The sequence below is a fragment of the Hyaena hyaena genome, unplaced genomic scaffold (assembly GCF_003009895.1).
Source record: "Hyaena hyaena isolate Hyena2069 unplaced genomic scaffold, ASM300989v1 scaffold_449, whole genome shotgun sequence".
Taxonomy (NCBI): domain Eukaryota; kingdom Metazoa; phylum Chordata; class Mammalia; order Carnivora; family Hyaenidae; genus Hyaena; species Hyaena hyaena.
Genome location: NW_024081076.1, coordinates 1,296,335 through 1,319,657, shown reverse-complemented (window position 1 = coordinate 1,319,657; position 23,323 = coordinate 1,296,335). Strand labels below are relative to the sequence as shown.

Below are 23,323 nucleotides of genomic sequence, written 5' to 3'. Positions count from 1 at the left end.
CTCTCTCTCTCTCTCTTTCTATGTCTTTCTCCCTCTCTCTCCCTCTCTCTCCCCTCTTCAAAAATAAATATTTTTTTAAAAATAAATAAATAGGACTCAGGTATTGTAAAATATTTGTAGTTCATACTATTCTATATTATTTAAGGTTGTTAAAATGATGAACTTGCTAAGCTCCATAATCATTTTTACCTCCTTTTTTTGAGTTAACCTTTAGTTAATAAAACAACACATTTTTTGGAAAGCTGACAGCAGCATTTACTGCTCATTGTTCTTATGCCCTAGAATTCTCTGATTCCCTCCTGCAGTTTTACAGAAACTGTTATTTTTACCTTGGTTGTTAAAGAGTGTTTTGGTAGTGGCTAATTAGGGACTCTGAAGAGAAACAATGGTTCTTATATTCCCATTTCACTCACCAACTATTTTATTGGACAAAAGGGGCAGTTATTGAGAAAAAGATGCAAAAAAAAGAAAAAACCCACCTCGACAGGGATTATATCTTTACAGCTTCTACAGTCATTGAAAGACATAACCCTTAATTACTGTATTCAAGTCAAAAGTACCCGTTGAGAACTTAGTCCATGAAAGGTCCTAAAATTTTTCTTAATTATCAGTGATGAGCAAGTTCATAAACCCATTCTTTCCCCGTTCTTTCCATGGCAGCCATCACAGTACATCCCTACCACACAGAGCCAGGGCTCCCACTGCCCACCAGTGTGGCCTTGAGCAGTGTCCATCCAGCATCCACGTTTCCAGCCATCCAGGGTGCCGCGTTGTCTGCTCTGACTACACAGCCCAGCCCTCTGGTGAGCTGGGGGTTTCCACCACCCGAGGAGGAGACCCACAGTCAGCCTGTCAACCCATACAGCCTACACCACCTGCACACTGCCTACCGTGTTGGAATGCTGGCAGTGGAGATGCTGGGTCGCCGGGCACACAACGATCACCCCAACAACTTCTCCCGCTCCCCGCTACACTGATGATGTCAAATGGTTGCTGGGGCTGGCAGCAAAGAGTGAACTACGTGCACCAGTTCTGTGTGGGGGCACCCAAGGGGGTGCTGAACCTTTTTGTGCTGCAGGAGATCGTCAATGGAGACGCTGCAGCGACTGAGCCCTGCTCATGCCCACAACCACCTGCGTGCCCTGGCCTTCTACCAACTGGTGGAAGTTCAGCACTCATCTGATCCTTATTTTATTTGAACCATGGCAAACACTATAAACAGGTCTTGAAAAGTAAATCTTAAATGGAATAAAACATTTGGATATTAATACACTCGTTTTTTTAAAAAAATACGTTTATTTATTTTTGAGAGAGAGAGAGTGTGAGCAGGGGAGGGACAGAGAGAGGGGGAGACACAGAATCTGAAGCAGGCTCCAGGCTCTGAGCTAGCTGTCAGCACAGAGCCCAACGTGGGGCACAGACCTATAGACCATGAGATCATGACCTGAGTCGAGGTCGCATGCTTAACCAACTGAGCCACCCAGGCGCCCGAATACACTCATTTTTGTCATCATTTTTACCTTTAGATAATGTTCTGAACTCAAACAATAACATAGTGTGTGACTATATAATATCATTTGCAATTAACTTAAATGAGCAATGTTCTCCAGAACTTTCTTACTAATTTAGACCTCCATGCTCTATTACTTCGCCAATCTCTTGTCATCACTTTCAATGTCCTCAGATCCTTTCTCTTTCCCTGAACCACTCCAAAACTCTCCACTTCTCTGTTTTTCCCCATTACTTAAAAAGTCAGCTTTGTTCCTTACAGTTTTGAACATCAAAGACTTTTGAGTCAAGCAAAACCAGCAGGGGGAGAAATTTCAAACTTGGTGACAATAAAAGTCTTCATGATTAAAAATCGAGAATTGCTAAAACCCACTGACAACAGCATTCTGGATCTACAAGTAAATTCCTATGTTGGCCCACTCATTCATTCTTTCATCTAAAAACATATCTACTGAACACCTACATGCCAGATTTTATGATAGACCTACATACAAATAAAACACTAACCAAGTTCTCAAGGATCTTAGGGTCTAGTGAAGGGGTAAAGGCAAGCAAACAACTAGGTATAACAATATCGTACAGGTGCTCTGACAGATGGGGAAACCATGAATTTTAAAAGCATCTCTACTTTTCAAACAATCCTTTACCTTTTCTTTAGTAAATATTCCCTATCTCATTTTATTCAGTCTGAGAACATATCAATCAAAGTGAAGCCATAACCTGGTCAGAGAGCTAGTTGTTCATCACACTAATCAAATTTCCTCTTGCTAACATTTGAAACTTGAGAGTAATGATGAATGGATTCAATAGTTTAATGTTAATGAGCACCCATATATACTAGGTATTACTCAGTGCTTATGTATATTAAATTTAGCCTCCATAACAACTGATACGTTAGGTACTATCCTCATTGGTTACAAATGAGGATATTAAGGCACAGAGAAAGTAGTTTTCCAAGCTAATTAACAGCGGAGTTCTGATTTAAACCCAGAAAGTGTGGCTGTTGAGTCCACACAATTAGCCACTCTGTTTAGCTGTGCTCTCTAAAAGCGTTTAAAATGATTCCTTCTGACAGTGGTACTTGGAAATGAATGCCCATGTATCCATGCTTTATAACCGTCAGATTTGGTATAAATCCTAGGTCCTACAAAGCCACTGGTTTTTATTTCTTTAGTATCAGAGAGTAAAGTTCAGGCATTTGTCATTAGAAAAATACGGGATATTTGGAATTGCTGTTGAGGCTGATACTGGACCAAAACTGGAATGGAAAACTAACATTCTCTTTATGGAGAATAAACTTTTCATGAGCTTTTAAGCTTAAACTACTTTGTCATCCTCTTAATGAAAAAGAATACAGGTTATGAATATAAAAATAGAATTCGATATTTACTTAGGATAATAAAATAAGGCCCAACAAATAAATAACTTTTAAAGAGGATTAAACACTATAACCATCAAACAAAAAGAATATAATATCTTAATTAATTAACTGCCTGACAGAACACTATTTTATTTTCCCATATAGATTTTGGCTTTATTTATACTTTCTGGTTGTTTCTTCATAAACATTGTAACTTGGAAATCTTTTCGTGGGGAGAATAGAAAGATAACCCAGTCTTTCTATAGCATGATTAAGCAAAACAAAATATTTTAACAGTTTAGCATAATCTCTTTCAGCCTCATAACAACTCTATATCAATAAATGCCATGAGTTTTGAACTCCGCTAAAATTCTGTTGTCCCACTTAGAGAAATCTACCAAGTTTTTTTTTTACATGTGAGCTATGGATGCTAAAGAATTTCCCACAGGACAGCTATGACAAAAATAATTCAAGGGGTGCCTGGATAGCTCAGTTGGTTGAGCATCTGACTTCGGCTCAGGTCATGATGTCGCGCGGTTTGTGAGTCCCAGCCCCAAGTTGGGGTCTGTGCCTGGAGCCTGCTTCAGATTCTGTGTCTCCCTCTCTCTGCCCCTCCCCCACTTGTGCTCTGTCTCTCCCTGTCACATAAAAATGAATCAATGCTAAAAAAATTTTTAAAGAAATAATTCAAATAATATGATTTGCATTTATTACTAGCTCTTGCCCTTTGCTCAACTCTTGTCCCCTGACCACTTTTCTGTTTCCAACTGGGAAAGAGCTAAAAATTCTTATCTTGGGGGAGCGGCAGAGACATGAAGGGTGGGGATAAGGTGGGATGAAACACCAAGCACTCCTTCTCAGGAACTGGGGAGGTACGTGGTAGATTCCCCTACCTCTGGTACTCTCCTGGACCAGGCTAAGAAAGGACTGTGAATTAACCTGGACGTTCCTGAAATCACCACTCTGTCCTTCAAATCTCAGCTAGCCATAGCCAGAGCTGATGATCTCTACCAGGCCTGCATATCAAAACATTGCAGTCTGGATCAGGATGGATTTAGATCCATCTCACAGCATAACTCCTAGCCAACACAGGAATCTCTGGCCAACTGGTTACGTATCCCAACATACATTTAAACTCTTGAGTGCCGCTAAGTGTATTATGGCAGGGTTTTTCTCTATTTATGTAATAGACTTTGAGTGTTAGTCTGAGGAGAACAGGATGTAAATTGAGATTTGGCAGAATTAATGTACTGTAACTGCACTAACTAGAATTCAGTGTGTTAACGTGAACAGCCACAGATGATCCTATTAATAGTCTGCTAGATTGGTGGACATAAACGTAGATGTAATGCTATCCCACACTAAATGACAATAAAAGGCCAGAAATCATTTGGTAAAATATAGGGGAATGAATTCAAACCTTGGAAAAGAAATGTAGCATGCAATTATAATGTGTACCTCATCTAAGCTAACTTTTTACAGTGTCACTCAGTGGGAGCCCAAAGAGGCTCTATTTTTCACTACGCTGTGAAGAACAGGTTGGTGAGGAAATTTCCCAAATTTCCTAAGGTAACTTTTTGCTCCAGAGAGAGGATGCTGGTGACAGGGGTTTTCTCTTATTAATGTGAACGGGGCTCCTCAGGGTGGTAGGAATACATGGCGGCACTTTCATAGGCAAGGTGGATATGGTTGCTGGGATACAAAGTAGGATAATCAAATCTCTTAGAATTATCTGCCCCACAGGAGATCTGAATGCGGTTTATTAATCAGGAGGCCTTCAGCCGAAAATTGAAAGGTAACTTCCCAAGTTCTTGAATTGTACAACAGAAGCGGCAACCAAATGAGAGAATCTTTCTGATGACCTAGTTCATAGACGACAGCCAATTTATAGACCCAGGACCCATTGAACGAAAGAGTAATGATCTCAAGCCTTTCCTGTAAAGCTTCCTTATAATCTTTAAAGGGACCTGAAGAGTTTGCTATGCATTAGGGAAAGAGAAATACTTATGGGGATCAAGCGACGGATGGATTTTTGACCTAAGCCTAAGTTACACTCTGACTATTATGCCTTTGAACATATAGAAGTTTTTTTTTTTTTTTTTACATTTTTCCATGAATGTATAATTGGGAAATATATTCTCAGAAACTGTCATAATTTTTGTTCCCTAACATATGGGATAAAATATCACAACTTAGAAAAAGTCAGAGATTCATGCTACTATCAGTGACCTGAACATTGCAAGGAAAGTGATTTCTATCAAACCTCCATTCAATTTAAGCCAATATAAGAGATGGTTAGGACATGGGGAATTTCAGGGAAATTACAATGAAGTAATAGTTTCAATCAAGTTGCTGTTCCAGATTTGGTCTTTCCATTAAAGTATACATATTAGAAAATATTTTAGTACTTAGCATGCATCTATTGGTCTAGAAATGTAATTTTCTTAATCCCAATAAATAGGAAATTCCAGAAGCTGTTTGCATACACTTGACAAAAATAACAGTGTTTTACTATCTTGTACTCAGCTCAGGCTCTGCAACGTAAACTATAGGAACATTTCAACATCACCCAAGACATTCTTCTACTAGATCATGGTATTTTGCTGACTTGATGTTACAGAGCAGGAATAGTAGGTAAACTAGACAGCTTCATAAAATACATGCGCTCCAGGGGATAAAGTGCGTGATAATTCAGGATGAAGGTTTTGGTAACTAAATGAAGTTTCTGGGTTCAGTAGTACGGGCCATATAGGAACACTGCCTTCTATGTAAAGGACACTATGCACATGTTCCCAGCTTGCTATTGTTGTCTTATGGAGGTTGAATCTTCATCTTGGGACGCCAGGCACCACGGAACGTGAAATGTTAACCATGAACTTCGTGCCAGATAATCAACTTCGCCACATTTTCAGTGGTGCCCAGCAATATTCTATCACCTACATTCTCTCACATATGGTGTTAGTTCAGTTAGGCCTTAAGATCCAGTTACCTTCACTCCCTCTTATGCCCACTCTTTCATATTGCTGGTTTTGTTTTCCTTAGTCCATACATACAGCAACCCAGATCAAGCCACATACCAAGTCTCTTATGATGATTTGACTGTGGGTAAAAAAAAAAAAAAAGTTGACCTTCTTTTCATAACATTCTAGAAGATTCATCAACATTTATTGCTATGGCAGTGAAACTCGACTTAGGCATAACCCTGTTAAGATGGTCTAGAATAGAAATACTCCCAATGCGGGGAAAAAAAAAAAAAAACCTCAGCAAGATATTTCATGGTCCCTGACTAAGATTTTCCTGGTGATCAAGGACTTAGAGAAATGGTGACAGGGAGTTAATTTTGTATTGGGAAATAATTTACTTTTATATATTTAAAATTTGAAGATATTTGTATTTTTTTTAATTCTGAGTAATTGGATTTTATCACTGACTTTTTTTTTCCTTCTCCTCACAGTCCCAGACAGGAAAATAACCCATCAGAAAAAACATTTATTTCCACATCATTACACTGGTAGTCCCTCCATTTATCATGACTCACTCTGTTGGTTTAGTCTTAGCATTCCAATTGTATTTAAAAACCACGGATTTCTTAAGGAATACACACTTATTTTATAAGCTGTAGAGCCAGATATAGATGACTCTAGATTAATCACAGCTGAGATTTTCTTTTCAAGAAAAACCTTTTCTCACTTCTATCAAACTTCCTTGTTCTGTCAGAGGCATCACCAGTAAACACACTTTTCTGGATTTCTCTGAAATCAATCTTGATAAGTAAGATATTCTCTAAGCGAAATGTGCTTTCGATTTTGAGGTGAAAAACTCTAATCTCTATGTTTTATTTAATTCCTTGCTGGTAAAACATCCTCAGGTAGCATTATCTTGCATCTCAGAGAACTAGATATTCTTTTTCTTTTTAATTTTTTAATGTTTATTCATTTTTGACAGACAGAGACAGAGTGTGAGCAGGGAAGGGGGCAGAGAGAGACAGAGACACAGAACCCAAAGCAGGCTGCAGGCTCTGAGCTGTCACCACAGAGCCAGAGCCGGATGCGGGACTTGAACTCATGAACTGTGAGATCATGACCTGAGCCGAAGGTGACGCTCAAACGACTGAGCCACCCAGGCGCCCTGAGAACTAGATACTCTTGATGGGCAAATGTACTATGGACATTCTATCTGACTAGGATGTTCTTTCCCTCAAACAAGGCCTGGATTCTACATTTAGATGGTGAATGTTCAGTTCCTTCCCTGGAGCATAATGTAGCATTCTACTAGGTAACAGAACTTTTTTTCTTTTTCCCCCTTTTCCCTTCTTGTGCTTCAAAACTAATCTAACCATTCAGGGCTCTTTGAAGTCAAAGGAAGCGCTTAACCCAGGAAAACTCTGATGCCTGGGACAGAGACTGTCAAGGTAAATGAAACAAATGGAAAGGAATGTTGGGAGAAAAAGAGAGGTTGAACCCTTTGAATGACTCACACCATGTTGATGCCCCAGTGGTTGTGAATCTTGTATACAAATCAGCAAGTCATGACCGGTGGACAAAGAACAGAGTAAATATACAATAAGAAGGGGTTGCTACAGTTGAATTCTATCTGGACCAGGAAGTGAAAGTTCACATATCAAGGTAACAATTATTCTGCCTTGATTGGACATGCCAACTTTGACTCAGATAACTTAGGGTCAAAACACATAAAATATGATCTGGGACTTATCACTTATTCTGGTTTTCTTATCCCAATAGGTTATTGGAAAGACTAGTTTTGGTTAGAGTTTTGCCTTTTAGGGTCCTTGGCTCCAGGAATATTAACGTTTAGCTAGAGTTAATTAATCATGTTATGGTAAATATGATCTAATCAAAATCAAATTATACATTAAACTGCTGCACATGAGTCTCAAATACTTCTACCTAATATTGCTTAATTCTACAAAATTTCTGCATTCCTTCTATGCAAAGTGAGAAAATGCAAAGGCTAGGATTAACTACTTAATGCTAACAAATAGAGAGAGGCTACTTTTATTGATCTATTATTGATGTCTGGAAAGAATCTTAAAAGAATCATAGGGTATCATTTACTTTCATCAAGATATATTATCAAGCCAGAATAGGATATAACTCATGGATTTATAACTCAAATATTAAGTACGTAAACTGCCTAACATATTTATTAAACAGGTTTGCAAGTGTTAGGATTATTTAAGTCACTCTCAACACCAACATACTTCACATGCACCAAGTATGACTTACTCATCCAAATGTGTTTACACAGCTGTAAAACCCCCAAATTAAATATCAATCAGGAAAAGTAAACATATTGCTATGAGAACAAACACGTGAGATTTAAGTGCTAGGAGAAAATTACAAAGGGCTTCCTGTGACATGGCCTAAGAGGGGATCAAGTTTGTGGTTGATTTTTTAAAAAGTAATTCAGTTTTAACATCTCCCTAAATGTAACAGTTTCACTAATTCAGCAAAGGTTATTTACCTTATCGGTCCTTACCACTATTACTTTTCTTAGATTCTAAAGCGCGTGGTGGAAAATAATCACACACACAGACAAGCAGACAACATTGTAACCTATAGGTTATTTATATGCAGTTTGAAAGTCTCCTCCTTTTTTCTATGAGAAATATTCAATGTCAACCTAACTACCTGGGTTTTAGCAAATTAATCCTGTTTAAATTAAGATTTAATAACAGTAAAATGTCATACAATTTCATATAAATCTTTCCTGTTTTAGACAAAAGATGGATTGAAAACAAAATTATATTGATTTATGAAAATGCTCACATCAAACTTGAATTGGTTGACAAAATTATATTCATGAGCAGAAATAGCTATGAAGTATTAGCAATTTGGCTTCTCATCTTTTGAAAAATATTTCATAAAATGTAAAAAAGAAAAATGAGCCTTCTTTGCACTTTTTTCATATAGTAAGACATATGCTATTTTGATTAAGCTGCATATTGTTGGAAGTAAGTTGTGAAATATATAAATTCTGCCAAGGACACAGAAGGTAATTCAGTCAAGAGTAATTGTGTCAACTTCTAACTCAGATTAAATTTGATTTTTTGAACACTGAAAGTGAGGTCATAAAGAGTATTTTTAAATCTACACTTGTTGAATTACCAGTTGAGTTTTTATACTAAAATATATTTATTATAATCAGACTAAATTTGAACTTTATATTTAATTAAACAAAAGGCTTAGAGTTAAGGAAGTACTTTGAGTTTAATAAGACCTTGCTTTATTTTTACTCACTTTGAAAGGAAAATTCAATGTATTTTTATATTTTATGGTTTTATTATAAAAATTATATAATTTGAAATGAAGGTTTTAAAGGAGAAACAGCTATCAAAATCCTGATCCATAACCATTCTCACTATTACATATTCTCATGGAGATTTACAGAAAAGGTGTACCTATTCGTATACATCATGTTAACTATGAATATCTACAGAGTACTCATCTTTTTCTTCTAGTTTCTTCTAGCAAATCAAAAATTCTCATCAGGATCTCTTAACTCACAGGGGGAAGGGAAATAATATTTATCTAAGGTCTTTTTTTTTTTTTAATGTTTTATTTATTTCTAGGAGAGAGAGAGACAGCGTGAGCAGGGGAGGATCAGAGAGAGAGGGAGTCTCAGACTGAAACAGGCTCCAGGCTCTGAGCTGGCAGTCAGCACAGAGCCCGACGCGGGGCTCGAACCCACGAACCGCGAGATCATGACCTAAGCGAAAGTCGGACGCTTAACCGACTAAGCCACCCAGGCGCCCCATCTAAAGTCTTTTTTGTGCAATGCTTCCTGGAATGTATGTATGCATAATTATTACTCCTACCTTACAGGAAAGGAAACCAAAGATAGACCTGTCCAATTAATAAATAACAAAACTAAAACCCAAACAAAATGTGCTCAAGAACAAAGCCTTTAAATTATAGCTGAATGCTTTGGGGGTTCTCTTACAGTTGATGCCCTTACAATTAGATTTCTATTTGGGCATCTCAGCTTCGGAGTTATAAAGCATAAGTTTGCAAAACAAAACAAGAAAACCTTACATTAGCCTTTGTAGAGTTGTTTATTCTTTGTGACTATGAAGGACTCAAGACCTTAACATCGAGGTCTCTCTCTTCTCAACAACAAAGAATATAAATAGAAGTTTCATGACCAGTGCAATATTAACATAATGTTCTCAAAACATTCTGGACCCAGCAAATTTTCCCCTTTGTTAATTATTTCACAGTGAGCCTTCTATACAAATTGCCCTCCTATGAGGCATTATGTTTTCTCCTCCCTCCGTAAGCTGAAGTAGAGATCTGTCTCATCACTAAATGGAAAGCACGGCAAAAGAATTATTGGTTTTCTAAGAGTCCTAACAGTAGGTGTGACATGAGCATGTTCATAAATGATCTCTTCATGTCTAAACTGCACACAGTGAGCTCAAATGAGAGGCTCAGAAAGAGAATGTTCACCGCAGGTTCTTGCTCTGTCACTTACTAGCCTGGCAATCTTCTTCAGATCACTTAGCATCTATCCAATAGAGGGGGAAAAAATGAACACAGTGGTTCCCAAATTTTGCTGCCCATTAGAATCACCTGCAGAGGTTTGGGGACATCCCAATCCCCAGGTTGCACCCCATAGAAATTAAATCAGGATGTGCAAGTACAGGAGCCCAGTCTGAATCATTGTTAATGATACTCAGGTGATTCCAATGTGCAGCAAGGTTTGGGAACCACTGAATTAACTAATACTTTCACGGACCCTCTTTTAAGATGAAAAATATAATGGAGGGGCTTTGTATATAGCATCTAGTACTTTACACAGTGATATGAAATATTATCCCCAGAGTAAGTACAGAGCTGTAAAAAAAATACATTATTTTAGGGAGCTTGATTTTTGTTTGAATTTTAGCTCAGTAATCATAAAGAAACTATACATGAGTAATCAGATTTATTTTTGTTTTGCCACAGTTGCAGAAAATTTAACACTTTTTAAATTTTTAGGTTAAGCTGTTTTCCACACTAACCTTATTTTTTCTTATGCTTTTTCTTTCTCTTTTAAAAATTAAAGAAAGTGTCATCTATCTTGTTTCTTCAAAACATATCAAGCACCAGGGGCACCTGGGTGGCCCAGTCAATTGAGTGTCTGAACTCCACTCAGGTCATGATCTCATGGTTCCTGAGTTCTAGCCCCATGTCGGGCTTGGTGCTGACAGCTCAGAGCCTGGAGCCTGCTTCGGATTCTGTGTCTCCCTCTCTCTCGGCCCCTCCCCCACTTGTTCTTTCTCTCTCTCTCTCAAAAATACATAAAGATTTAAAAAATTTTTCAAAAATATCAAGTGCCATACTCTCATTATAAACTTATAATAACCATAAAAGAATATGTGTACAAAAGAAATTTGAGCAGTCAGAAAAAAAATAATTTCTCCAAAGTTACTTAGTGCAATGCCCCTACTCATTAAAAAAATTACGCACTCCAGATACTTTATTCCAATGATCTATTATAATAATCTATTTGGAAACAAAGACCTATTCAGTAAATCTTTCTTGGCCAGATTTTGTTCATCACCTGATGATATAAATTGTTTGTGTGCTAAATTTGCAATCAATACATCAGATTCAACCACAGTACTTGTTCTGTATTAATATCATCAATTTCCGTAACCTTCTAGTTAATGAGACTAACCAAAAGGATTATGTAATTTACGTAATTAGAGTGCAAATTACATACTGCCTGATTAAAATGTATCCTCTGTGTTTTGTTAATAGACATATTAATGCACCATTGACAACAAAATACCAAAATTAAACTCTGTTCGTAAGCAACTGCAAATGTAATCTGCCTCCTGAGTGATTTTGCCTATAGATCTCTTACCTTCGTAGGCTTGTTAGCATCCATGCCCTCTTTGAATTTCTCCTGCACAGTTTCTGCAAGTTGACAGAGCAAGGCACCATTATCCAATTTCTCCATAAAAGTTTCTGCCGTAATCTCCTTCCCTGCAATAACAAAAAGAAGCATTACAAAAGCATAAGCATTCCCCAATGCAAATATAACATTCATGCCAACATATCTGACACAGCTTTTATCACCAAAATTTCTATTCCAGCTGGGTTACGTATCTGGGATGGGAACACAGGAAAAGAATGTTTCTCTGGAATTTTATGTTTTCCTTTGGTGGCAAGAATCTCAACATTTTATATTTTCATAACATAATTTCAACTGCATAAAAGTTTTATTTCACATTAAAAGTGGCAAAGCGATATCCTATGTGAGAGTCCCATCACTTGGCAATCCAGAGGCATAAAAAACAACCGGTCAATGAAACTCAAAATCTTTTTCCAATGATTGCACAGTTTGACCTCTGAGGTGCACTCAGTTCACGTCCTCAGTAGCCTATTCGATTACTATGCCTGCAAGGCGAAGGTGGAAGGCAGAACTGGCATCTTGTGTTTTGTTTATGTCGTTTTTTAAAATGTTTTTTTATTTATTTCTGAGAGAGAGAGACAGCTTGAACAGGGGAGGGTCAAAGAGAGAGGGAGACATAGAATCTGAAGCAGGCTAGCTGTCAGCACAGAGCCTGACGCAGGGCTCAAACCCACAAACTGTGAGATCATGACCTGAGCCAAAGTCAGATGCTTAACCGACTGAGCCACCGGTTTATGTCTTTGACTACAAGAACACCATAGCTCTCTTTTCTTCAATTTGGAATAGAGTCATGGTGCATCAAAATGTCAGCCACCATTGGCAACTCTAGTGGCATGGCCAGTGAATAAACCACATCTCTAAGCTCTCCTGAGTTTGTCTTTTGATTAAGATAATGAGGTGAAACAAATGCAACTCTGAAAGAAACACTACCTCTCTAACCATTCCTCTTCCTACCACCATCTTTGAACTGTGGATTAATGGGTTCAGTATCTACTTTTCTCTCTCCTCAAAACCACTCGGCTTCTACTGCTGCCCTTATGAACATCATTCACAGTTGTTCATCCCTGGCAGTTAACTAGTTAAAGATTAGTTGCCTTCTTTCTTCTATTTCCCCCAGATTTTGTTTCTTCATTTTCCTTTTATTTTATAAAGGCTTCATTGTGATATAATTCACATACCTTACAATTCACCCAATTAAGTGTATAATTCAGTGACTTTTAGTATATTCAGACATGTGCAATCATCAGTCACCAAGAACAACTTCAGAACATTTTCATCACCCCTAAAAGAAACCCTACACCTTAAATTGTTACTCCTGATTCCTTCTTGCTTTCAGCCTTATAAACCACTATTTTTTTCTTACATGTTCCCCAAATTCATCTCTCACAAAGCTCTCTCCTTTTCATGACACTTTAATTCTCTTCAGTTTCAACATATTTTATTTTCCTGCCTTAATTTCCTGTAACTTATTAGTCACAGGCCCTACAGACTCATGCTTCCTTCCATTTCTGGTACCATAATATTAATAAAACTGTTGGGGGTGCCTGGGTGGCTCAGTGGGTTGGGTATCTGACTCTTGATTTCAACTCAGGTCATGATCCCAGGGTCATGGGACTGAGTCCTGCTTAAGATTCTTTCTCTCTTTCCCTCTGCCCAGACTCTCTCCCACTCGCTGTCTCTATCTAAAATAAATAAAATGAAAAAAAATTTTAATTTTCAGGATTTGATACTTAAACCTCTAGCAACAAAAACAATGGCTATTCCTTCTATCGTCAACTTCTCTCTCCAATGCATATCACACTCATGGCTAAAATTACTGTTGCTAAGCACCACCCTCCCTGGGTCATTATTCTTTTTTATTGCATAGTCCCTAATCTGTGCCAGCCAAAATGTGAAATATATCCACTTTAACGTATCCAAAGGATGACCCTTATGCCTCTAATCCACGTTTCTAACCTAGCATCCTTATAGTTTCCTTGATTCTTGGTCTATACATTGCCTTCACTATTTCTCTAGCAAGACCTTCCCATTCCTACTGCCATCCATTTCTTCCTGGCACAGCCCCTGCCTACAATATCCTCCTGCCTTACATCTGCCTGACCCCGTTATGTCTTTCCTTTAATCAGAAATCCAAAAAGAGATTCTCCCAGTGTACCCTACTCTTTTTTACATGGTCACACTCAAGGGCATCACTCATTTTCAAACTTCTTCTATTGCTAGTAATATGATTTGTGGAAAGTTCTTATCTTCCTCAAACCTCTTTTTCTATGTTTGTTGATTTTTGAGAGAGAGAGAGAGAGAGAGAGAGAGAACATGAGCAGGGGAGTGGCAGAGAGAGAGGGAGACACAGAATCTGAAGCAGGCTCCAGGCTCTGAGCTGTCAGCACAGAGCCCGAAGCGGGGCTCAAACTCATGAACTGCGAGATCAAGACCTGAGCCAGTCAGAGGCTCAACTGACTGAGCCACCCAATTGCCCCAAAAGCACCTACTGTCTTCCTCAAAACCTCTTCGGGCAATATCTTGTGTGTGTGTGTGTGTGTGTGTATGTGTGTGTCTGTGTGTGTGTGTGTGTGTGTGTCTGTGTCTGTGTGCCTGTGTGTTCTACAGAGGGAAGTATAATGTTATTACCATAGGAGGCACCTAGATAATGTGTTCAGTGAGCATATAAATTAAAAAATAAAGAAATAAACTGCTGAAAAACTTTGATAAAACATTGGGTATTATTTTTGTAAAAAGTGGTTAAATTAAAGCAAAAGAAGAGCACTTTCAAGTTTTATACTGAGACTATCATAGGATTAGCATTATCTTAAGACCAATGCATGCAGCTCAATTCCACGAACACCTAAAAAGAACCCAACTGGAACAACAGATAAACTACTGGCTTGAAGTTAACCTCACAACAAAGAATATATTTAAACATCTGTTAGATTTTTTTTTTTTTTTTTTTTGGTTTGGGTGGTTTGGTTTTGGGGGAAGGGCGGGTAAAGAAGGAAAGACAATTACCTTCTTAAAAATGTTCTTTTTTTCCCTACTGGATACTTTGCATTTTAGCCCCAGATAGGATAATGACTTCTGCAGGTGGCAAAACATCAGTAGCTCTAACTACTCACCGCAGAGGCAGCCAACACAAAACTACTATTATTTCAAAATTGTCTGCAGCTGAACTTCATTCAGGAATGAAAGTAATATTCTTGAGATACAAAAGGCCACCACAACAAAATTTGGGTTACATAGTCACCATATTGGCCTGCAGTTTCTAGTAGGAAAGTAATTTTGGAAATTAGTAGGAAAAATAAATATTAGAAATACTTTCAAAATTACCAATTTCGAGGTAAAGAAGGTAAATTTTACTCCAAATTGTTGAAAGACCCCTTTATAAATTACTTATAAGCTTATCTACATTTAAAGCTGTTCTTTAGGTATTTGTATTTCATTAAGTTCCATGGCAATGTAGATTCTATTCATAATGTTAAGTGGCAAGATGATTACAATTAATTTAAAAGACCTAGTCAATTATAAAAAGAAAAATGTCTGTCATTAAAAATTTATTAGCAATTTACCAAAAGTTATGATTTTTACTTTTTAGGCATTATACCTAAACAATTTTAGTTAGCCTGATTTTCGTGAATACTTGGAGAAAGAGTTTACATTAAACATCTGTATCTAATGAAAAATATATTAGGTGTCAGCTTTCAATTCTGTATATTTTATAGCTCCAAAAGGTGGATTTTTTTTTTGCTACCACAGACACTGTTACATACTTTATAGTTGAAATATACTGCTTCAAATGAAGGAAAAATGCAAGATGGAGAATTTTTTTTTCACATATATTTTTCACCCAAAGAATCATAAAATATACATTTTAAACATACTTTATAATTATAAGAAATCAATATAAACTTTATATGGAATGATATATTATCTCACTCTTATTACATTAATATTTTAAAAATCAGTATATAAAATTAGGTCAATTTAACCATGACAAGTCCATTAGAACAAGCTGTGAAATACTAATTACATTTCTGAAGTAAACATTACAAAAAAGCAAAATATCTCTGTAGGCAAAACCAGGTCTTCTTTAATCTGAATTGTGTAATTGTGTTGAGGCATTAGATTATAAATACTAGATGCACTAGGATTCTAGAACAATAGAATCTGTCTATTCTGTCCTTGCATGTTATCGGTATGTTTAGGAAAAGATATGGTGGGCGCCCAGGTGGCTCAGTCAGTTGAGCATCCGACTCTTGATATTGGCTCAGGCCATATCTCACAGTTCGTGAGTTCAAGTCTCAAATCATGCTCTGCAAGAAGCCTGCTTGGAATTCCCTCTCCCTCACTCTCTGCCCCTCCCCCACCCATGTGTGCACATATACATGCACTCTCTCTCTCAAAATAAATAAATAAACTTAAAAAAAAAAAGGAAAGATAGGGCAAAGTATAGATATAATCAAATCATCTTGGAATGACCCACACTGGAATGTAAAGACTATTGAATTGTAAAGACTATCTAAAATAGCCTAGTCTAAAAGTAATATCTTCTTGTGTTCATAATTGTGGACTCTGATCATCATACCACCAATTCAGTCCATGACAGACAGCTTGCCAATAGACAAAGATCAGGGAGTTTGATCAAAGATTGTAGTTAAGTCACCTCCTTCTAAAATGCTAGGGCACATCCTACGAAATGAAGATCTGCCTGAAATGTTTTGTCAAGTAACTAAATCAGCACACGTGCTTATACACATCAGTGTAATCCTCCCAGAAATATGCACTTCTCATAATTTCCATCAAGATTAAGCATCAACCTGTAGTGTTTTAGACTAGAGCCACGTAGAAAAAGAATCCCTTTTAACCTCTACCCTGCTGAGAAAGAAAGTTTTCCTCCCAGTAAATTAGCTGATGTGATAACATCTAATAATGGTATTTAACATTTGAGACCTAACTATAAATCAGGCACTTTACATGCATTCGTGTTTTTAATCATCTCACCAAACTGTGAAGTTTGGCTATTATTGTATCCATTTTGTAGATGATAAAACTGAGGTATTAGATTAAGTAATCTGTCTAAAATTACTCAGTGAATCTGGATTTTTAACCCATGATATCTATGCCTAGAGTCCAATGCTCTCAGCCACTGTGCTTGGCTACTTAAATAAATATTTGCTGAATACACAAATGACTCTTTAATAAAGCATTGTCTAATTCTGTTGCCTTTTTCTATGTAGAAATTCCACCAAAAGGCTTTCAGGAAAAACAAACAAACAAACAAACAAAAAAGAAAAAAAGCAAACCAGAAACAGCTTGGGGATGAAGACAGTGGTGTTAAAAACTGCACCGCAGTCCACTGTGTAGATCAGAGAAATGCTGAGAATTTCATTTAGGCATGTTCTGTTGTGAGGCCCAATTCACTGCAGAGAAAACTGGTGTATATTATCTCTAAAGCCGATCCAAACAGGACCAAACTTGACTCCAAACTCAAGTGCACCTCTCAATCCCAGTATATTTCTCTAATGGGAGAACTTAAAGGAACTCATCTGCTGTCTTAACTCAGATTAGTCAGTGTTTTGAGGCTGAAATTTGAAGATTGGGAGATAGGAAAGGATTCATTATAAACAGAAACCCTAGATCAGCATCTGGTCCCTACTGATTCAAAGTTCTCTCTCCTGCACTTATATCAAGAAAAGATAAAGCTGTTTCTGTTGGGGGAAAAATGGGTAAAAAATGAGGCAGTATCTTCTCTAAAAGGTGTTAACTTGTGAACACCCTATAAACTTTTGAACTTGCATAGGATACCACGTCTCATAAGGAATTTTTATTGACTATATCAAGAATATGAAAACTCTGCAGGATAAGGATCTGATAAAAGGGTTTTAAGAAAAAAGAAAAAAAAAGCTGTTCCAAGCTCATTATAGAGGAGTTGTATTTGACAGGAGCAACTCCAGTAAACAGGTGCTTAACTTTTTAATGCTGAAATATGGTTAATTTTAGAAATAAATGAAAAAATTTTAATGTTATATATTGATCATATTAAGCATATAATCACTGGATTTTCTTTTCTGTGCATGTAGGAAATTCAGAAAAAGGGTAAATCACCATACTATCAATTATTCTAATACATTTTCAAACTTAAATGAAATCAGTTCAGCCTAATGTAATTTGTAATACAGCTTATGATCTACTCAAAGTCCCTGCATATATCCAAATACTTATATACTTACATCCTAAAGATCTAAAATCTTAAAAACAATGTTAATTTCTTGGATGCTTAACAACTAAAATTTTTCCTCAAAAACATATTACTTTATGGTTCATACAATGTTATTAACCAAATATAAATTGAAGATAAAGATAAACCATCATTCATTATTTTCAAATGATTAAAGAAACACAAGTGAAATAAACAATTTGCGAACATTTACATTAGTATATTCACTTCAAAGTTAAGCCAACAACAATCTTCAATACTCCATCAGCAATCATGAAATTGCTAGAATGTGCCTCATCTATATTAATGAGGGGTGGGTGCTATAATCCAAGACTGTTAATTTAATAACATGCTGTTTATTCAAAGTGACAATTACGTGTTTCCCCAAGATTTATTTGTATAATCATCTGATGTTCAAATATGTCCTAAGGACACAGTTAAGTAGCAAATGGGCAATAGCTAGTTCATGAACAAGAGCAACAAAACAGAAGGCCTAAAATAAAGATGAAATGTATAGACTTAATGTGTAACAGGAGAAAATGGCCAAAGAAATGTTTTGTATGGAAGAAGAAAAGGATCTTTGGGGTTCTTCTCTCGTCTTTTCTGAATGTTGCTCATAAAACTCTCCATGGTGCCAGCTATTAGAAACATACTCGGACTATAAAGACTGTTTTCAACAAGATGGGTAGATATTTCCACAGATATGTGAGTAGTCAATAAACATTACATGACGATCTTTTTGTGAACCACCTTGGTAGGTTATCTCAAAAACAAATCCCAACTACCATAACTATTTATTCACCTTAACTAGTTAATTTATCATAAGATAGCTGGCATTTAATATTCTAATAAATAAATTTCAATATAAAAATTCACTATTGTTGCTTTAATTTTATGCCTAAGAATGTAAACTGGTATTTATTATTGTTACCAATTAAGTAAGTATATAGAACCTGGAAATTATGGTATTATATACAGCCAGATATCACATGAATGTGAACAGTGGTCTCTGAACCAATGAAGTAATTGTTTCCTCTATCAAACATTTTTACCTACCAAAAAAATCTGAGTACATATTGAGTGTTGTTTAAGAAACTACATCTTATATTTTACATTTTTTTTTAATTTTTTTTATTTATTTCTAGGAGAGAGAGAGAGAGATAGTGTGAGCAGGGGAGGGTCAGAGAGAGAGGGAGTCACAGACTGAAACAGGCTCCAGGCTCTGAGCTGGCAGTCAGCACAGAGCCCGACACGGGGCTCGAACCCACGAACCGCGAGATCATGACCTAAGCGAAAGTCGGACGCTTAATCGACAAAGCCACCCAGGCGCCCCTACATTTTATAGATAGAAGCAGAAATAAATGAATTTAAGAAACCATTAATATTCTTTTGAAAGACATAAAGTTATATTTTAATCAAGTATTAACAAAAAGAATCAGAAAGTCTTTCCACAAGTACGGTCCACACCACAATGGCACATCTAATTAAAAGCTTTCAGTATATAAATTACTACATTTCCAAAAATGCAGATACTTTACATGGAGACAGCATCAACTTTGGAACTACTTTCAGGGCACCCAGATGACTCAGTTGGTTAAGTGTCCAACTTCAGCTCAGGTAATGATTTCACGGTTTGTGGGTTTGGGCCCCGCATCTGATTCTGTGCTGGCAGCTCAGAGCCTGGAACCTGCTTTGATTCTGTGTCTCCCTCTCTCTCTGCCCCTCCCCTGCTTGTGCTCGGTCTCTCTCAAAAATAAACATTAAACAATTAAAAAAAAAAAAAGAAAATACTTTCAAAACATCTCTAACTTTCAAGTCGCTGAAAAAGAAGAATTGAAAGAGAGCTACACAATATAAATTTGCAAATATCTGAGGTGATAAAATGATCAATAATAAATTATTTTAAAATTTACTTTAATGACTCCATTTCCAAAATATGTGAATTCTAAATGTATCTATTATATGTAATAGAAGTATATTCTAACATAGCCATACATTTTTTTCTCCCCTCCTCATTCTTAGCATTCTAGTACACGATGCATTTTCTTGACTACAAATGTTTTACCACTTTAAAATAATCTCAAGTTATTGGTTTACTTTCTAAGTTACCATGTGCATATTCACTTGAAAGCTATTATATATCTACTTCTACGAATATAAGTCAGTGCAAGGTGGTACATTACTATATCTTGAGATTAAGATTCCTTTTCTGAGAAAATTTCACAAACCATCAGTTACATTTTTGTTACCAACTACCAGCATTTAAAAAAATTATTCTTATTCTTTGAAAGAAAGATTATTCATTTATGTAAATTGTTTTCTCTTTGTTTATGCATATTGATGATCTCAAACTGGGTCTAAAGAGATGGATTTCTTGGAAACCTAGACTTTTGGAACTGGAAAGGACATGAGAGATCATCCACTCCAAGCCCTTCGTTTTATGGTTGAGGACACTGAGCCCAGAAAAGATAGCTGAGTGACTTTGGGCAAATTTCCTGCCGAGTGGCAGAGCCACAATCAGAAGCCAGGTCTCCTGACACCCAGTTAGGAGCCAGGTCTCCTGACTTTTAATCCAAGGATCTTTCCATTACACACACAGTGAGTCTCTATTCTTTGAGGATGTCTTGGGCTGCTCACCCTGATCAAACTACTTTGTAAATGATCACATTCACCAAATAGAATGCGTTTGATGACAAGTCACGGGACCTTGAAACATGCTTATACAGACACGCTATACTTTAATCATTATCTTGCCCTGACTTTTCCTTGATCATACAAAAATTATAAAGCCCCTTAACACAGTCTTCAGAGCAGTATGCGATCTGGCCCCCACAAGTCACATGAAGCTCTCTCCTTCTTGGTCTGCTCCATTGATGCCGGCCTTCACTGAGTTCTTCAAAGGCACCAAACTCCTTCCTGTCTCAGCCTATGCCATTCCCTCCACTCAGGCTCTTTTCTCATGCTTTCTCTGGCCAGCTGTTAATTGCTGTTTAGTTCTCAGTTTAAATAGAAGAACTTTTTTAAGTTTGTTTCATGTTTACTTATTTTAGAGAGACAGAGACAGAGCACAAGCTGGGGAGGGGCAAAGGGAGAGGGAGACTCAGAGTCTGAAACAGGCTCCAGGCTCTGAGCTGTCAGCACAGAGCCCGACGTGGGGCCCAAACTCACAAACTGTGAGATCGTGATCTGAACTGAAGTCGGACGCTTAACCAACTGAGCCACCCAGGCGCTCCAAATATAAGACCTTTTAAAGAGGATCCCCCCTCCAAGCCCTCTGAGTTTTGCCCCATTCACACTTCCTTCTTTTTACATTCTTATTGCAACCTATATCTTTTAGTGTTTACAACAAGCCCAATTAATGAATTATTTATTCACTTACTTATTCAAATGTTTCTTTTTCAATTTACTCCAAGCTCCATAAGAGCCAGTACTCTATTCCTAGTCATTATACTATCCTCCAGTACTTAGCAGACTGTGTCTGAAACACAGTTAACCACAAGAGTCAGTATTTCCTAGCTAGTTGATTACTATGTGCCAGATCTTCTTCTAAAGCTGGTGATGTCATTCGAGTTTCCAACAGTCCTATGAGGTCGGTACTAATATTATGCTTATTTTACAGATGACAAAACTGAGGCACATCGCATTAAGACACTTGCCTAGTATTACAGGGCTGGTAACTCATGGAATTGAGATTTGAATTCAAGCATTCTGATTCTAGAGTTCATTTTTTAAACTAACATATATAGTATATAGTTTTTTAATTTATTTCTTGATTTTGAGAGACATGGAGATGGTGCAAGTGGGAGAAGGGCAGAGAGAGAGAGAGAAAGAGACCGAGAATCCCAAGCAGGCTCTGCACTACCAATGTGGAGCCAGATGTGGGGCTCACACTCACAAAACCATGAGGTCATCACTTGAGCCGAAATCAAGAGTCTGATGCTTAACCAACAGAGCCACCCAGGCACCCCTAGCTAATATATTATGCTGTAGCACATCAAATATTTGTTGACTATATTAACTTACCCACAAAATCATATTAACAGTATCACTGAACTATATAAATGGAATAACAACGACAAACCATAGAGTATTTAGAAGTTACCCAGGACTAACTAGTATACGCATTTTAATGATTTAATCCCACAATAACCCTATGGAATACTGCTACTATTATTACCACTTTACAGTTGAGGAAACCGAGAAACAGAGAGGTTAAGTAACTTGCCCAAAATCACATTGCTAGTTAAGTAGCAGATCTGGGGTTCAGACACAATAGGCAGTCTATTTCAAGTCTGTGCTCTTAATTTCTTTTCTATGCTGCTACACTTGCCATAGCCCATATCTGAGGACAGCTCAAAGTTAATGATAAATTACTAATGTAACAATCATTAGTCAACCCTTGAAGGATGAGAGAGAGAATCCATCTGCCTAGATAAACTTGATTCCCTGTCTGTGATGGAGACAAAACCTCCACCTTTCTATGGATGTCTCATGTAAAGGGGCTAGCCCCTTCCTTCTAGTGGATATAGTGCCAGAGCCTAATAAAGGGTCTTCCTGGGAACGCCTTCTGTATTTCTGTCCTTGTCCTGTGGCCGGGCACAGGGCGTACCCATACATAGCCCTGGCTATACCACATAGAGTTGTATGTACATACGGAGGAAAAAGGAGACCTCTGACCTTAGGATAAAAGCTTAAAAAACATAAAAGCCCTGAAAAATTCCAGAGCTATGGTGAGCAAAAGGAAACCTTTGTGCAAATGTCCTAAAGTCTTCCCAAATCCTACTAAACCCTTGCTACATTTCTAGATAAATAGGGTGGTCCTCACAAAGCTCCTTGGTTTCATCAGCTGGAAAATGAAGATAAAAAAATGTGCCTTGCAGGATCCTTTAAATAAGAAAATAATGTGAAATCCCTTCTGTAACCGATAAAGCACCACATGAGTTCTATGTTTATTCAATATTCAACCCTTCTATCATATATCTATAAAGGTCCTTTCTGCAGGTATTTTAAAAAAATTTTTTAATATTTTATTTATTTCTGAGAGAGAGAGACAGCACGAGCAGGAGAGGGTCAGGGAGAGAGGGAGACACAGAATCTGAAACAGGCTCCAGACTCTGAGCTAGCTGTCAGCACAGAGCCTGACGCAGGGCTCGAGCCCATGAACCGTGAGATCATGACCTGAGCCAGAGTAGGACGCTCAACCGACTGAGCCATTCAGGTGCCCCCTGCAGGTTTTAATTCTATTCTCTGAAAAACTACTGGAGAGAAGAGTACTGCTTCATATGATGATCCTTTAAATGCATGCTTCCCTCGCGCATGTGGTT

General features: G+C 37.3%; 1 protein-coding gene across 2 annotated transcripts in view; it reads right to left on the bottom strand.

The window, feature by feature from the left end:
- GAS2 (growth arrest specific 2) overlaps nucleotides 1-23,323 on the bottom strand; it is a 128,380-nt gene that overhangs the window by 104,288 nt on the left and 769 nt on the right. For both annotated transcript variants that reach the window (XM_039253283.1, XM_039253282.1), the window contains exon 2: nucleotides 11,741-11,862. In XM_039253283.1, the coding sequence (XP_039109214.1) occupies nucleotides 11,741-11,862 (122 nt within the window). The remainder of the gene's footprint in view (nucleotides 1-11,740; nucleotides 11,863-23,323) is intronic.